Source organism: Condylostylus longicornis, unplaced genomic scaffold, assembly GCF_029603195.1.
Source record: "Condylostylus longicornis isolate FDR11 unplaced genomic scaffold, ASM2960319v2 ptg000010l, whole genome shotgun sequence".
NCBI lineage: Eukaryota > Metazoa > Arthropoda > Insecta > Diptera > Dolichopodidae > Condylostylus > Condylostylus longicornis.
In genome coordinates, this window is record NW_026577979.1 from 15,052,454 (window position 1) to 15,070,456 (window position 18,003).

The window sequence follows — 18,003 nt, forward strand, 5'->3', positions numbered from 1 at the left end:
ATATAACGTATACCTACATATAACATCACATAGAGTTATTATATGAGATTTTGTCTGGTTTTTAAGGTCTTGGTGCAGGCATGTACAAAGTGATAGAATTTTAATTAAAATAAGTTGATTTTATAAAAATGATTCTTTGATTGTCGCAACTTATATAGCAACTTTTGTCAATTTACAATCACGATAATTAGCTTGGCAAAACGAATTAGTGAAAATGATTGTCGTTATTACAGTAATGTTAAGTTAGTTAAGTACGCTATTTTATTTTAACTTAACGCTGTTGTGCTAGACATCAAATTAGCCCTTTTAAGATTAGCCACGAAAGTGCCTAAGCAATATTCCATTTTACACACAATTAAGTACTGAATTATACTTCGAAACTGAAATAAATTCCTTCCCCCCCCTCAATTAACAAGGTTTCATTTAAGCAGCAGTTTCAGACAATCTTATTGAAAAACCCATTACAGTGTTCATACCTAGCTACTTAATTTTCGGTTACCATTGAATGATTTAGAAGTACAAATGCTTACATTAGACCCGTTTACATTTTAGAAGCTGTCAAAAGAATTTGGAAGTTTCGGTAATTTAAGCGGTAATTTACGGCAAGTTGATTTTTTATGTTCCTATAAATATTAATAGAAATGTGTCCTAGAACAACTTTTATATTGTTATACTATCTTCAATAAGGAACGTCACATAAAATACGTGGACAGTGTAAAATTGATTAAGAACTGAAAAGAAAAAAAAATCAAAAAGATTTTTTAATGTTGCTAAGCATTTTGAAAATTAAATGATGTTCTGTGATAAGCATGTAAAACTACATATTAAGTTTCAATTGATGTAGGTATCGCATATGAAATATATTGGTATATCAGTTGAAATATTTATATACAATACAATTTAATGCATTCTTATCAGAGTAGTTCCTCTACAGTTAATAATAACTTTGATTATTATTAAACCTTTGTATAGGTGTAAGTATAAAGTTGTTATATGCCTAACACACTAATGAATATGTACTTATTTTTAAGAAATTTTAATCGATCTTTAGTTAAAGATCAGAATATTGAATTTCTTGATAACAGAATCCTATAAAAGGAATTTGTAGTACATGAAAATTTAACAGTACAATTTTTGTCAGTCAATTCAATAAACGACTCAAACTGTATAATCCCGTCCAATATAGCAAAATAATGTTTGCCGCATACAAAATATCTTTATTCTTTGGTGTTGTTGTTTGCTTATTAGCACAACAAATTTCAGCAGATCACGTCAAGTAAGTGAAATTTTACCATTATAATATTAGTGGACCGAAATTTTTTAAAATTTATATTTTATAATTTCTTATGTATTTTGAATAGAATGTGCGTTGAAAAAGTTTCTGAACAAAAAAAATGTGAAACAATGGCTGAAAAAGTTAAAGATTTTGTTAAATTAGAATGTGTAACAGATGCACCATGCACAGAAGTTGTTTACAATGATAAAGCTGATTATACTGTTGTTAATGCTGATGCATATACAAATGTCATGGATAAATTAGAACCAGTTCTTTTTGAAAAATTCGATGATGATAATGTTGTAGTAGCTGTTGTTAAAGCTGATAAAGAAAATAAAGTTCATGAATTACCATTGTAAGTATAGTAAACTTATATTAATTAAGTCTATGCTAGATAAAAATTTGAATTTAAATGTAATAATATTATGTAATTGGAATTTATGCAGAGATTTCAAAGAATCAGATCTTCGTGAAGTGCATGGAGCTTTGTATCTTAATCATTATCGTCATAATGGTGTTTGTAAAAAAGTTAAACCAGCACCTGGGGTTGATACAATTAAAATTGTTAGATATCACGATGTTAAAGATAAAAATGATAAAAAATTGGTATGTGTTGAAAATGATAAAGTTGTTGTTAAGCCAATGGATGAATATATGAAATGTCATGTTGAAGCAAATATTCCAAATGCAGTTATGGTTAAAAAAGGTTCTGATAAAAAAGATGTTGTTGTAAAAATGATGAAAGAAGTTTCTGAAAAACAATATGATGATTTTAAATTATTTGGAGTATTCATGAATAAATATCATGATCTTATTTTCAGTGTAAGTTTCAAATAAAATTTTTTTTATTTCCTTCTCATATTCATAAATTTTGATGCAGGCGATTTAAGGAAATTATATTTTTTTTTCATATTTTGTATATTTTAGGATGAAGCTAAGAAATTCGTTAAGGAACATCCAGCACCAAATGGTGTAACAGTTGATAAATTTGTTGATTTACATTGTGGTGATGTTGATGAACATCATAATCATTAAGAACATCCAATAAAACAGTCCATTGAATTTAAGAGAAAAAAAAAAATAAAAACTTACGTAAATTATAATTAAAAAATTTTGTTTTCCGTTTTAATTGAAATTGGGAAGAAATATGACCAGATAAAAGCGGGTAATAGGGACAAAATTAGGTATAATAAGTAAGATCGATTTCTTGCTTCAATAATTAATTCTCTGATTTGCTGAGTATGGGATAAAAATGGAATTTTATCGTATATGGTTAAGAGCAGACATTTATATTTTAATATATTGGCTATAATATCATTATTGGCTAAATACATTAATATTTGGCCAATCACTTAAATTTAGATCACTGTCAAATTGATTTTTTCAGCAATTAGATTTGCATTAAAAAGGCACATATGCTTATGGTGAATGAATAAACTACTATGAAATCTATACTTAACTTAAGAGTAGAAAATAAAAAATGACACAACTAGGAAACGTTAGTAGAATAAATTCACTATAGTCCAAGTAAATTTATGGTTATTTGTGAACAATTCTAATATAAGAGTGCTATAAATAAAGTTGAAAACTAGATCTATATGTAAAAGTGGCTGATATACTAATTTGATTAACCGGAATTTTGGTATTAACTAATTTACATAAACGTACAGAACAAAACGGAGGCAATTCATTCAAATTTCTGTAGCTTAGTTAGTAGAGGGTTAACTAAGAATACGGTGGCTAAATCACTGGAGTGATTTCAATTAGAGCAGGACATTTTTTTAATTTTTCTCCCTTAATTTGTTTTCTATTTGATTACGTTATCTAAGAAATTTAATATAAGAACTTTTTCACTTTAGTTTTTAGAAATATTTTTTGTGAGATAAATTTAGATTTCCTCAAGATTTCTACAAGAAGTTGCTTCTATTTTGTATACATATTTTAATTTTTTCATTTTTGAATTTGTTACTCTCTCCTCTTGACATATTTTTTACGAAATATGATAATTGGGAACCACACCAAATGTTTAAGTGCGAACTGCAATAAATTTTTGAACCATCCCTCTCAATAAAGCGAAATCCTTTATATATGAATATTATTCGAACTTATTTAAAGAAAACATGTGAATTCAACTGCTTGCTATTGAAAAAACACGTGTTCAAAGGTGACTAGTGTGTCTTATTTTCCATATTTAAATGATAATTTTGTTTTGTTTTTAAAAATTTCCAAATATAGAAATATTTTTATTAGAACGTTACTATACAGGGTTTTTAAATTTTTATTTCAAATTAAAATAATACCAATACAATTTTTGAATACTAATTGAGTTCAGACTTTCAGGCAAAATATTCCGCGGAAATAAACAAAAAGTCAGTTAAAAAGCTCTTTTTTAGCACTTTTCTGAAAAAAATTTTCTAAAAAAGTTTAGTTTCACTCTGTCAGTTCGTCCGTCCGTGGACATGTTTACAAAACTTCTAGACCCTTGAAGACAGAAAGTCAAAATTTTGTGCATGAATTGTTCTTGAAAATGGTGAGCTACAGAAAAGGTATGGTGAGTTTTTTTTAGCGCGGTATAGCTTTGTTAACCTTTAAAAAAATGGCGGTAAAAGTATCCGGCATATTATATTTCTGAAAATGCAAGCTTTTCCAAATTTCTTTAAATACAGAACGCTAACAGTAAATATCATGATATTAAAAAATGTCCAATTCAACCGTTACGTTTATGCTTCTTTCAGTTTATTTCTTTTTATCTCATCCCGAATTTATGCAATAGTTTTATATATAAATTGCTGCACATGTTGAAATTTATTGAAATAATAAAGTACATTGCTTTTTAAAGGGAAAAGTGCTTCCTCAGAAACTGTTTGTTTGTTTGACTCAACTGTATTAAAAACATCTTATACTAATTAATTAAATTTTAAATTCATAATTGTATAGCAGCAGAATTTTTCTAATTATTTGAAAGGTTAATTACACACATACATAAAAAAATTTGCATTTTATAATTTTTTTACCAGCTCATTTTAAATTCTCAATTTTGATTTTTTGTTAATGAAATTATAGATATTTTTATTATATTAAAATTTTTTTTGGTTAAATAATAAGCTTTGTAGCAATTAGTCAGAATTTTTTAATTTTATTAGAGTATTGTAAATTTTAATAATTTCCCTTGCACAAGGAAACATAATTCAAATTCCTAGAAAGTGTAAAACTCACAGCCACCTTTACTAACAGCAAAATTAAAACACCGGAGTAAAAATTGATGGCACGTAACATCCTAGTCAACGGCTTATTCTTGCTATAATCTGTATTGTAATGACGAACATTGAAAAGCTCTACCGATCTCAAGTTATTTGAATTCTCCCTAAAATACAAATATTCCAACAAAAATAGCGAAGCAACGTTTTCCGATAGAAGTTGATGAATAAAAACCACTTCAGCCAGATTATTCTACGAGAACACCACGTTTGCAAATCTAACAATAGCTAATTTTCATACGAAAAGCCTAACTTCATTTTGTTTTTATAAATTTATTTAAAATTTTTGAAGCTTTCGCGTGTGCTAAAAATTAATAAAAAAATTTTTATGATTTTCCAAATTTCTATAAATAAGTCAAATTTTTTTACCTGGAAATATTCAAAATAAAAATTATTTTATTATTCCAAAAATGAGATTCTGATTTCGAAGAAGAATTTTAATTTTATAATCACAATTATAATTACATTTTAATGAATTTGATGGTTATATTTGGAGTCTAGACGTGTATCCTAATAAAATGATTTTTGTTAAAGCTATAAAAATCTTATAAAATACCGACTTACGAGTAAGTATGTATATCATAATTCATGTTAATGACAATAAGACTTTCTTACAAATTAACCATGTGACATTTTTACTAGGTTTGAATAATTTATAAGTTTAATGAAAAAAAATAAAAAAATTAGAGATTTCGAGAGTAATACGAACTATGCGACAGCTGATTAAACTTGTTTTGATTTAATATTTTAAATTATTAATTAAATCTATAAAATTCTACAATAGAATTTCCTCGAATCAGAATGACTCAGACGAAAATACAAAATTCTTCATTATAAATAAGACAAAAAAATAAGATGATATTTTAATTAATAATATTAAAAAGCTTTCAATAGAGATTTCAGCTTATAATATAGAAATTATAAAGCATTAAATATTAAAAATGCTAATTTATATTAGATTAAGTGATAAATAATAAGATTGAATTTTTAATTGCATAAAAGTTTTGTCAGTTAGTGCATTGTACAGAAGTGTTTTGTTTACATGTTGGTATATATGCATTTAGGCTCATATTTATATAATATAGAGTGGGTGGGCTACTGATAGTTTCTATAATTTAAATAAAAATTGAAAAAGAAGATATTGGATGAACAGTAAAATAATATGTCCATATACTTGAGTTAGTAGACTCAATTTTTTAATACAATTTTTACTATTCGGCAATAGACATTTGAATGCACCTTAGATCTTTATATAAAATTCTTACTTGTTGGCATTAACTTTGAAATTTATATATATGGAAAATTATTTAAGTACTATCTTTTTTTTCAATTTTTCAAACTTATAATTTCATATTTTTTTAAAAATTTTGCGGAAATACTGAACAAACGGGTTCAATATTTCAAATTGAAAACGCCTAGTCGAATTTCGTAGTTTCTAATTTTATTAGAAATTCTGATTTCTTATATATAGTTTTATGTGCATAATTTGATTGCATAGCTCAAAAGAAAGTACAAGGGGTATGTTTGTTTTTATTTATTTTTATTCTCTAGTGCTTTAAGAAATTAATCGAACACTTCAAAATCTTTTTTCTTTTCAAGAGAATCAATATTGTATTGTTAATCAACTGGTTTGCTAACATTTTGTTCATTTGATTCCCATAAATGTCCTGCAACGAAAGTTGTAGATCTCGTCAATCATGTTTGTTCATGATCGTTTTCAATTTAATTGTACTACATGGCTTGAAATAGCTCGAAAAATTTGATGCAATTTTCGAGCCGACCGAATTTATTATTGATCGGATGAACCGTTTATTAATAGGGAGCTTTCATTACTGTAAGCACTTCGGCAAGCAAAGCTATTTGCCAAAGTTAGAATTTACTTTCCTTATGTATTTCGATAGACAAAAAAAATGTGTCACACAAACATATTGTTTTTTCTTTTTAATGTATATAAAAAGCCAGGACTTTTAATTCAATAATTAATCTTTAAAAATAGTGTGTATCAATTTTTTTTTTTAATTTTATTTACATAAACGTTGTGACATTCTTAGAATCCAAAGTGTTTGATCGGAATAACAATAGCATTGTGTATTTAATTTATCAGAGCGAAAAATTAATAACTTTCATTTCAAATGTGAACCATAATATTCTAGACAGTTATTGTATGCATAATTTCTCAGAATAATAATTCATCAGGAAATCCCCGTAAAATCATGTTTATTATTTTAATTCTGAGTAATTGATCAATCGATTCCGAACTCAATTGCCAAAAAAGGAAAACAAATTGGAAAGTGACAAAAATTTCCAATTTAATTAATTTTTTTTTAGATTATTAATTACCTTACTGGCTTTCAAATGTTCTTATTGATTTTTAAAATTTTGAAGACAATACTTTATGTAAGTTGGGGTACGTGTTGCTCAGTATTACAAAAAGGAAAACTGTACCTACACCGATTACAAAATTTTTATTCAAATTACTGAATTTTAATTAGAAAACAGTTCAAATTTTTCAAAATTGCAAAAAATTAATTTTCAATAATTATAAATATATAATTATGATTGATTCGTGTGAATTTATACTGCAAATTCGTATCTCATGTTGAAACGCATGAAAATTTGCATGACAATATGAACAAATGTGCAAATAAACTTAGAATTGTTATTAAATTTTATTTTTATTTATTTTTAATTTTCAAAATAAGCAGGTCAATTCTAGTTTTCTATTTTCTTTTATTTATAATATACGTATATAACAGTATATAACAGTTGTTATAAAAATTAAATCTATTGCTAAAATAATATAAAGATGAAATGGCGTTGTAACAGTTAAGCTAATAAAAGTGAGTAATATAATAAATATAAGAGACGAATGCAAGGTCAATTTAGATTCAAAAGCAATTGCTAATTACAAATAATAGTTATAAATATTAATGGCCATAAAATGTAAAGCAGTAAATCATTAATAATTAAAATATTATTGCATATCAGTTAGTTTCTTTGAATGCAAGTAGCGTCGAAATGTAATTATATTTACGGTAAGTGTACAACAATGTTATTTTACGAGTTCTTTGAATTTTTATCTTATTTACAATGGGAAAATGGCGTTAACTAGGTTCTTAATCAGCAGATTATTATTTACAGTATCCGGACATATCACAGAAATAATTTAATTTAACTTATAAATTTTCTTTGAGAAACTTTAAGAATAATACCCAAAGAACACTCAAACTAAACTCATTAGAATAAAAGTTGTATTTCTTTTTTTTAGGAACCGGCCACAGTTTAGTTAATTGTTTGAGTTGAAAAAACTTTCTTTCCTAAAAATTGAAATGTAGTTCTCTTTTTTAATTTTTTGTTCAGGGCACTTAAATTATATGAAAACTAAGTATAATTAAAGTGACCTGAATAACATATGGTAACAACATAAGCAACTATACTTAAAACAATTTAATACCATCAAAAAGTTAAATTTATAGTTCGAATTTATGAAGGTTCAAAATGAATTACTGAGGAGTTAACTGAATCTTATTTCACTTATGTTCCTACTTTATACCTATCCTGTACACCATTGCAGCTTTATTACAACTGCAGTATTTGAAATGTTTATAACTTATATGAAATAATAAGATAAAAATAATTTATAAAAATATAATTCTCTTAATAGTTGTTTGCTAATTGAACTGTACAAGGAATTCTGCAAAACACAAACTAAAATTTTGTGAAATGCTATTAATTAAAATTAAAATTAATTTGGCTGCAGTTGCAGGATTTTAGATTTTAAAAGACTTCTCACATTACCTGACTAATATTTTTTATCTTTTCATTTCTATGTTTTCGGTCGATAAAATTTTCGATCAGATTTTTGAAGTCCAGAAGAAAATTTCAGCGGGAGCTTCAGCGTAAGTGGCAATAAATATTGTGAATTTATAGGTTTATGCTTCATTTTCCAAAATTTAAGAAATTGGACTGACAAACAAAATGAGTACAGAAATAAAAAGAGAATTTAAATAAAATTATTTTTAAAATATGCACATAAAAATTTTTTTCCTTATTTTTTTTTCTAGAACTAATTCAACAATAACAATAATTATTATTTTCTAAGAAAAATTAAGATTAAAAACATTTATAAAATATTGGATATTAAAAAATTTTTTTCAAACTGACTCTATATAATTGGGAGAAAACTTATGAACATACAATTGTACAATGAATTATACTTAAATCGAACTGCAGTTGATTTATTCAATATTCTTAAGTGGACTCTATATACTTGTACAGCATTTACGCAAGTACACACAAGCTTAAATTTCGCAATAATTTCTTTAGTTCCCCAATGATGCACTGCACTCTATTGAAACTAATTGAACAAATTATATACAAGAACTGAAAACATTCCTTCTCGGATTCACGATTAACAAAAAACTATATATGTATGTATTTATGGATTCATGTAAATTATTTGTAGCGATGGGTCAAAATTCTAAATCTATTAGAATCAGTTTTATTCTTATTTAGTTATAATTAACAGAATCTACTTTAGTTCTTTCAAGTACCTTGTTATTTTCGGGTTTATATTGACCAGATATGTCATTTACCGACACAATTTTCTTTATCAATGAACGCTTGGTCTCTCGTATAAATTTTTTCTCTTGCTCTCAAAAACTTCTATTTGCTATCAGCGTTCCCACTTGGATACAATTGTATCCATTTGGATACATTTTTGCTCTAAATTTGGGCTTGGATACAAAGATACTCAAATCTGCTAAAATTCCGAAATTGGCTACATTTGAAAATTTTGCTGAAATATGGCTACATTTTCTTTACAAACACTAAATAAATATTACAAAACAGTTAAAATGCTGCTAATATTTAATCGTGATTGTTGATTTATTTTCAAAAAATATTATTTGCTGGCTTTTCTAAGCAAGTTTCCGAATTTTTTGGAACAAAGTAAAAAACATACTTTATTAACCGCCTATTCTTGTATTCAAATCTAACATTTATACAAGAACATACCAGAAATATTTTAGTGTAAACTAGGTGTTATAGAAAATGCATTGGCTGTACATACTTTTTAAAATTTGTCCGTTTTCATGGTGAATCATCTTTACCGCATAGTAGTTCAACAACAACAGAACATAAACATACATATGTTTTCTCTTTCCTTAACTTTTACACTTAAAATGTAATAAAAGTTGTATGTGCTTTCTTAAAGAATTCACTATAAATAACAAAACTCATATTGTGGAATAAAACAAATTAATATTAATTAGGGGTTAATTTGTAGAAAATTAAACTACTTAGTATAATAATGCTATTTTAAGAGGTTGGATACATTTTGGATACATTTTTTTCTCGAAATTGGATACATTTTGTTTTTACCAAGTGGGAACACTGTTTGCTATTCCTCTTTGGAGAAATTTTTTGTTGCAAAAGATTAAAGAAATGTTCGTTTGGTGGTGATACGATAGAATAATATTATTTGCAATTACACATAATACCGACGTCTTATGTAATGCTGAGTAAATGATTTTCGAATATAGTTTGTTCAAACGTTTATATTTTTCTATTTATGTCTATATTTGCGAATTCAGTGCCTCGATGGAAGTTCAAAGCTTTAAAATAAGATCACTACTGGGTCCACAAATCAAAAGTAAGGAAAGTGGATACTATCGTTCTGATTAAGGAATACTATTGAAGCTATAATGCTTTATTTATGCCATTTTTGCAATATTCGTATTAGTATCGTTAATATTAACAAAATTCAGCTGCAATAAACTTTACTTGTTATACCGATTAGCAATTAAATTGAATTTTGCTTTAAGCACATTTTTTAATGTTTAAAATAATTAAAATAAAATAGCGATCCAATTTGTTAAGTTTAATAATAAGAATGTTTGAGTTTGTAATTATGTGTCGCTTTAAATTTGAAATTATCATATTAACAGTTTGAATTTACCTAGGAAAACATACCTGTAGAATTTTTAAAAGCTTCAAAAATTATTTTTTTTTTTAAATTTTAGTTAACACTGTGGGATTTTCCAGTTATTATAAAAGTATATGTTACTACATAAGCACATACATAATGTATAGATGCAAATTTTAATTTTAAATTTCTTTAGAATTTAGTTTAAGAAAAAAATCTTGTTTATTTCTTTTATCATTTTTTTTTATATTGTTTTTATTGTTGCAATTTATCCAATGCATACAACACGTTTGTTTTTATTTTGTTTTCTTCTCTTTCAATTCTCATCTTCATATGTTCTTAGCACTTTTCTAATGAAATTTGAAAAAATGGTCTTATTAGTTTTACTCCGCCTGTTCCACTGTGCATGTGTCTGTTTTCAAAATTTGTGCTATATTTCATTTGGCTCCTAATCTTACTTTACTAGAAGAAAATATTTTTTTCAAAATTTTTAAACTTGAAAGTCCTCAAAATGCATTTTTTCAGCAATTTATTGTATCGGAACCACAATTATTTTTTGAATTGCGAAGACGCAGAAAAGCAGCGACTTGTTTCTTCTACTGCGAAAGAGCACAGAAGATTCAAACATCATAAAGGCAAGGAGGGTTGTTGAAATTAACCAGTCTATTCTGCATTTTTTGGATTCTGAAGAGATATCTTTAAACGACAAGTTGTAGGAGTCACATGTAAAATTTTAGCAGCTTTCTGATGCTAATAAATAATTTATATTTCTAGAAAAAAAAATTTTTACTATCTCCTTCCCTTTACAAATTATCGCTTCCCGAAATTAGTAAAATTTTTGGTACCTTGTATTTCCGAAACCGTAAATTTCTATAAAAGTAATTTACCTAAATTCACATAATTAACCGTCGAATTTCATTATTAGACTTCCAATTTTTTTTTTTTCCTAAAAGTATGCAATATTTTTTCGGTTGCATAAAGTCATTTCGGGCTTATATTAAGAATAATTTTGTTTAGTTAAGTAGTTAGCCAGCAAATTATTTTTTAAAAATGCACTTTCATTTGTCCGAAAGAAATGTGCTACTCTACAAGCCATTAATTTGATACTAATTTATTTAATTCTAATTAATGTAGGGGAATTTTTATTTCAAATTTTATTGACATTCTGTTTATTTTCATTGTTTACCTTTAAAGTTCAAATAATTTTTATGTTGAAATTTTTTGCAATATGTTTAGTTTTTGTTGTTAAAAAGAGAGTTATTCCCTTTTCACTCTCTTCAAATGAGTTTTGTTTTTATTTTTGCAAGTTTTTTGTTTGAGAAAAAAATTAAAAAGTATAAAATGCTCGTGAATAACTCAATTCAAGTACAGTTTAATTTTAATCTTAGTCAGATAAAAGTTAAGAGAAAAAAAAATTAGGAAGAAATGTTTTCTTTATTTAAAATAACTTTATTTGTTTGTGCAACAATTTGCGCTCAAACATATGCCGGTACAGTTAGGTAAGGATTAAAATATTTTGATATTTTATATTTGTTTTAAATCTAAAATATGTGGATTTTGTGTTTAAATAATTTCGACAAATAAAGGTTTATAAGACCAAATTTAGTTTTAGTGCAAAATTAAAAAGGATTTAAAAATTTAATAAGATTCTTAATTGGAAGAAAATACAAAATGTTGGCAAAACTATAAAATTTTTACAATGTGATGGCATTTACTGTTGTGATAAAATTGTATTTAACTTTCTTTTGGAATTACTGTCATATCGTAATAGCAATTGTTGGAATTTAAGTACAAAATATTTAGAAATTAAATCGCGAAATTTTATTGGTAATATTAACGTTGTGTTCTACAAACTTTAAAGGAATCTTCATTAGTCTCAAAGTGAATATTAGTACAGAATCAAATTAAAAATAAGAAATTAGATCAATAAATTTTTGAAGTAAAAAAATATTAATTTTTTAAAGTTTTGTGAATTTTTGATAAAAAAATCAGAAATTGCATAATTAGAATTAGAAAATAAAACAACTTGGTTTTCAATCAATCGATCAGATTTAGAAATAAATTTAGAAATCAAATCAATTGATCAGATTTAGAAATTGCTAAAATATTAGCTTGATTCATTCAATTCGATATCTTACATTGCTTATAATATTAAACTCCAGTGCTCCAGTGGACTATGCGTTACCAAAATATTTTATTTTTGTGCTAACTTTCGAATAAATATAGAATTATGATGAAGATTCTATGGAATTCGAGTAACATTTCAGCTAGCTTATTTGCTCATTACAAAATACATTTGAATATGCTTCAATGAAAATTCAAAAAATTGCGCTAATCAAATATTCTAAAAATCAAATTCTTTATTACAGACTTTGTGTAGAACAAGAAGCTTTAGAAAAATGTCAAGCTTTGGGTGATTTGTTAAAAGTTCAAAATGCTGGTGCCGAATTCGAATGTGTTTCTGATGCAAATTGTATTGGATCGGTTTCTGCCGGATCATCTGATGCAACAATTGTTAATTCTGATGAACATCCTGGTGCATTAAAAACATTAGAAGCTGTATTATTTGAATCATACGATGAAAATAATTTAATTGTTGCTCTAATTGATGCTGATAAAGAAAGCAAATTACATGATTTACCATTGTAAGAATTATCAAAAAAATTTTCAAAATTTTTTTTTAAATTTTAATTTTTTAAAAATTTGATTTCAGATCTTATGATAATAAAGATGATCTTCGATTATTACATTCAGCTCTCTATATTAATCATCATAGAAATGATGGTAAATGCCAAAAAGTAATTCGTCCAGGTGAAGGTGATTCAATCCGTTTGGAAAGATATCATGAACTTAAAGATACAGAAAATAAAAAACTTGTATGCATCGATGAAGGAAAATTAGTTGTTAAACCAATTAGTGAATTCAAAAATTGTCATGTAGAAAGTAATATTCCCAATGCTGTTATGATTAAAAAAGGTGCTGAAACCAAAGAAGAAATAACACAAGCATTCTTAACTGCAGCAAATAAAGCTGGACATGGTCGTCAATTCCAATTATTTGGCCCATTCAAAGGAACTAAAGACTTAATTTTCAGTGTAGGTTGAATTAGTAAGAATGTTTTTGAAGCAAAAGATAAAAATTTAATATAAAATTATTTTTATTTTATTGCAGGATGAAACCAAAGCATTAGTACCAGTCCATTCTGAACCAAATGGAATTTCTGTTGATAAATTCCTCGATTTACATTGTGGTAATATTGAAAATCATCATCACGCCCATGATCATGAACATGCTCATGACCATGCTCATGATCATGATCACGATCATGGACACGATCATGATCATGAACACGATCACGAACACGATCATGATTATGAACATTATGGACATTAAAAAAAGGAAAATAACTTGCACTAAGATTATATTTTAAATTTGTATATATTTTAAGAATGACTCGATATTTTATTGAATAAATTGTTAATTACTTTAGTCAGAAATATTTCTTGCTATTGTTTTTAGGTTCTTTTTAAGACCGAATACGATTTTGATTCATCAATTCTTAAATAAATAAACATAAAACTTAAAACGCACGACTTTTTCAGAGTATTGGTTAAGGCATTATGAATGTAAAACTTATATCTCAACTGTGACTGCTAATAAATTTTGAAATATAATCAAAAATTTGGATGAAAGTCTAAAGAAATTTGGATCAAGAAGTACACAATTTTCCATATAACTTATAGAAAGATAACAAAAACTAAGTCTACACTTACTAATTCAAAATGGCAGATACTCACTCTTAAAGCTCATTTAAACAGAATTTTTCAATAGTAATATCTTAATCCCTTTTTTTTACGAACAATTCGAATTTTTGCATTTCAGTAACAAGTATAGTTAGAAACGCTAGCTTTTCGAAGCAATAAATTTCCTAAATTAAAATTATTTCTCATACGGGTTATGTCAGACTATAGAAATTACAGCCAGAATTTTGCAAACTGAACTTTTTATTCACCATAATTTGTGTGAGTCAATGTTACAACAATAATTGTATATAAATTCGATATTATACAGCTTAATTTAAATACAAAGAATAATATTTTAACTACCTTCTTACATATTCTTAAAACTCTTACCAAAATTGCGGTATAAAAGAAATTGATTGTTTTCCGATTGAATCATATAGTGTAGACTGTGTAGAATTTTTAAATATGCAAGTATAGCTACAAATATACAAAGATATTAAGTAAGTCTTGCAATGACTGACTGTTAAAAAGTAAAGTTTTTTAAAAAAAGTAATCGGTATGCGGAATAACTTCACAGTAAATTTGGTTAAATTTTCTTGTTTATAATTTTACAAACTCAGTGTTTGAACACAAAATGATTAAGTTGCGGTAATTATAGTTTAATTTTTTTCATTTTTCAATATTACATATTTTAAGTTTTAATACACAGCCATTTCGGAAATTAATCTTAATCCTAATATTACAATAAGTACATATTAGTTCTCCACAAACGAAACTTACTTGAAATTTTTGTTTTGCCCTTTCAATAATCCGTATATGATAAACGAGTGCATAATATGTAAATCGAGGATAAAGGGCATTTCGTTGATTGAGGGTAAACACTGGGCAATTCTTTGGTCGAGGATTGGTTCTTGTTGAAAGGACATTTACTATTGAATAAACAAAAATATTTTACATTTACTTTCTAAAACTTCTAAAGTTAATTTCTATGTAAGTACCAACTGGTTACTGATTTAAAGGCATTTTTAAAAAATTTTAAAGTACGCCATCTATGAGAAAATTCAAAAATAAGAATATTTTTAAAAATTTTTTTTCCTTCTTTCGATATAAGACTAGTTTTTTAATAGAATTTTTTCGTTAGTTCTACGTTGTTTAAAATCTACCCCGCATCTTTTTTACAAAAGTGGTAGACTGTTTCTTTTTCTTCATTCAATTTTGAAACTGTTGTTATATTACCTAAAATATTTATTCGAAATTCAAGTAAACTAAAGGCAAACAATTTATAGATATTTTATATTTATCTCAGATAGTGGTTTCTTAAGGTAAGTTGGACGAAAATTTAAAATTTCGCAAAATGTTATAAGATTTTTTAAAAGCTTTTAACGTGTAATATTGGAAATCTTTGAAAAATTTTAATTTTCCCAAAATCGTTCTCTTATTTAAATCACTTGAAAACTCATCAGCTATTTTTCTATAATAGTATAGTATTTTTCGTATTTTCCGAAATTATTTATTCCCATATTGACATTTGACTTATAAAAGCGAAACTCTCTTAAAGGGTAGAGACCCTCTTTTAGAATTAAAATAAGCCTCGGTTCGCATTTGAAATCGTGTTTTTGATTTTCTTTTTCCCTTTTGACTTATGAAATTCTAATTTAATAGAATTTCAAATACTTAGAAATAAATTACTTAATTCTTTAAGTTTTCCACTCTTATCCAACTTTTTCATAAAACATAAGATTTCAATAAAAATTAATTCTTGCACACAAATCTTAATACATTTTCCGGCATGCAGCAAGGACATAGAATTAGCAACATTCTGTGAAGCTTAATCAAACAAAAATTTTCAACAATACTCTTATATTTTCAAACAAAACGTATGTTTAGTATTTAGCAAAATATATTATCCAATATTGGAATGCGATATGCATCATAATCTTTGAAATTGCCACTTACTTAGAAATAGCTTTTATAATTTAGCATTAGCATTACAAATCTTATACCTTAATATCTTTATTCCATATAATAAAAACTCGCTAATATGAACTATTCTCAAAGATTATATCGTAACTTTTCAACAGGTTTTTTAAATCTGGTTACTGTAATCAACGTTCGACTTCTGATGAAACAGAATTCTATCTATGACCCAAATAGCTAATTATCGAATGACAGTAATATTACGTTCTTATTATCTAAATTTCTTAATAATTTTATATTGTTTACGTTTATAAATCATACACAGAATTTCAACAATATTACAAGAACAAAACTTTTATGTTTTACTTATGTATCTTTGTATGTATGGATATGTGTAAGTGCATTTTTAACTCTTATTTTCGAAATGAGATAAGGAAACATTGCTCTGTTATATACACACAATCATAATTATTTTCCAAGCTTTTGTTTAAAGTAAAAAGTTCTATATAGTCTAGTGCGTTTATTATGTTAAGCTTTATATCGTTTTACGATAATTTAATTTTAATGGATTTCCCAACCATTTCTCTATACACAATATAAATTTTAATTACTATGTTTTTATTTTAGTTACTTTAGTTTGTTTTGTGTAAATTGTAACACATTTGTTTTTAATTTAAGATTGCCTGTCTGTTCATTTATAAATTTAATAATGAGAGTACTAAAGGCAGATTAAATGTAGAGATACTTAAGTAAAATGACGCTTAAATTTTTTTGAAATATTCTTTGGATTTCTAGCGCTTACCACAATCTATTTCTGCGTTACCTATATTAACTTATTTATTTGTTATTAGGCTCTTATAATCTTTTTGGATTTTATCAGATATTTTACACAAACAAATATAATTTTGACAATAATCAAAAATGTGTTCTACGGTTAAGGTTGTAATACTTTACATAAAGCCCGAAAAATTCCTTCAAGAAAATATTTAATTTATGTGTTAAGTTTTTGTTACCTATTAAGCTAGAAAAAAGAGACGTATTATTGTAACCCTTAATATCCCTTAACTTAATTCTACGTTTCGATAATTATGAAGATTAAAATAGCCCTTTTAAAATGTAGATTTGTACATCCCAACAACGTATAAGAATCTATTGTGCGCACCTAGTCTTGACCCCAACGACTCACAAGTCTGCAGTGTCTCAACAAGACCCTGGTAAGGATTCTCACTAATTCTTGGCCAATTCTATACTCTACTTTAAACGCTTCCAGTCATAATTCTCCAGAAACCCCTTGGCCTGCCGCAGCCTCAGAAGACTTCTGCTGCGTTCCGACCGCCATCTTTCTGCTTCCTTTCTTAGTTCCCTAAAGTATCAAGAATATGTAGTCTGATTTCGCAGAAGGCCTCGGAGCCAAGGAGAGGTGTGTTAGCCACTCTCCTCGTCAACATGTCCGATCTCTAATTTCCTTAAATTAAGTTGTTTTCGGTTAGGGGTAAATATCTTAATTCTTGTAAAAACTGTCAATCGTAAAAGGTTTAGCAAAAACTTTTCATATTTACTCCTTTAAAGTGATGAATACTTGCCGAATACATATCGAATTAAAATTGATAAAATAATGTCAAATATGCACCGAACTCTCTTTAAAAAAATCTTTAATGGATTTTTATAAATTTGATTTAATTGTTGAGTAAATGAAATTATTTATGCAAAAAAAAAACTAAAATTTATTACACTATAGAATTAATAATTTTCTGAACAATGCCCGAGTGTAACAACACTGAGGAAAAGTGACGTATCTTTCGTTTTACACAAAATTTATTTTTGACAATTCCTGTTGTGTTTGTACTAAAACAATTCACAATAAAATTCTGTATTTCACTGTTA

The 18,003-nt window shown here is 26.3% G+C and overlaps 2 protein-coding genes across 2 annotated transcripts; both read left to right on the forward strand.

Annotated features, from left to right (window-relative positions):
* The first annotated feature begins 1,099 nt into the window (after positions 1-1,099).
* On the forward strand, positions 1,100-2,387 carry LOC129619106 (transferrin-like). The gene is made up of 4 exons (XM_055534192.1): positions 1,100-1,276; positions 1,362-1,631; positions 1,723-2,098; positions 2,204-2,387. Exons 1-4 carry the CDS (start codon positions 1,194-1,196, stop codon positions 2,309-2,311), a joined length of 837 nt encoding a protein of 278 aa, XP_055390167.1. The 5' UTR covers positions 1,100-1,193; the 3' UTR covers positions 2,312-2,387.
* Positions 2,388-11,826: 9,439 nt separating this feature from the next.
* On the forward strand, positions 11,827-13,956 carry LOC129619057 (transferrin-like). Its single transcript, XM_055534135.1, has 4 exons — positions 11,827-11,958; positions 12,829-13,104; positions 13,173-13,554; positions 13,631-13,956. Exons 1-4 carry the CDS (start codon positions 11,885-11,887, stop codon positions 13,850-13,852), a joined length of 954 nt encoding a protein of 317 aa, XP_055390110.1. The 5' UTR covers positions 11,827-11,884; the 3' UTR covers positions 13,853-13,956.
* The last annotated feature ends 4,047 nt before the right edge of the window (positions 13,957-18,003 follow it).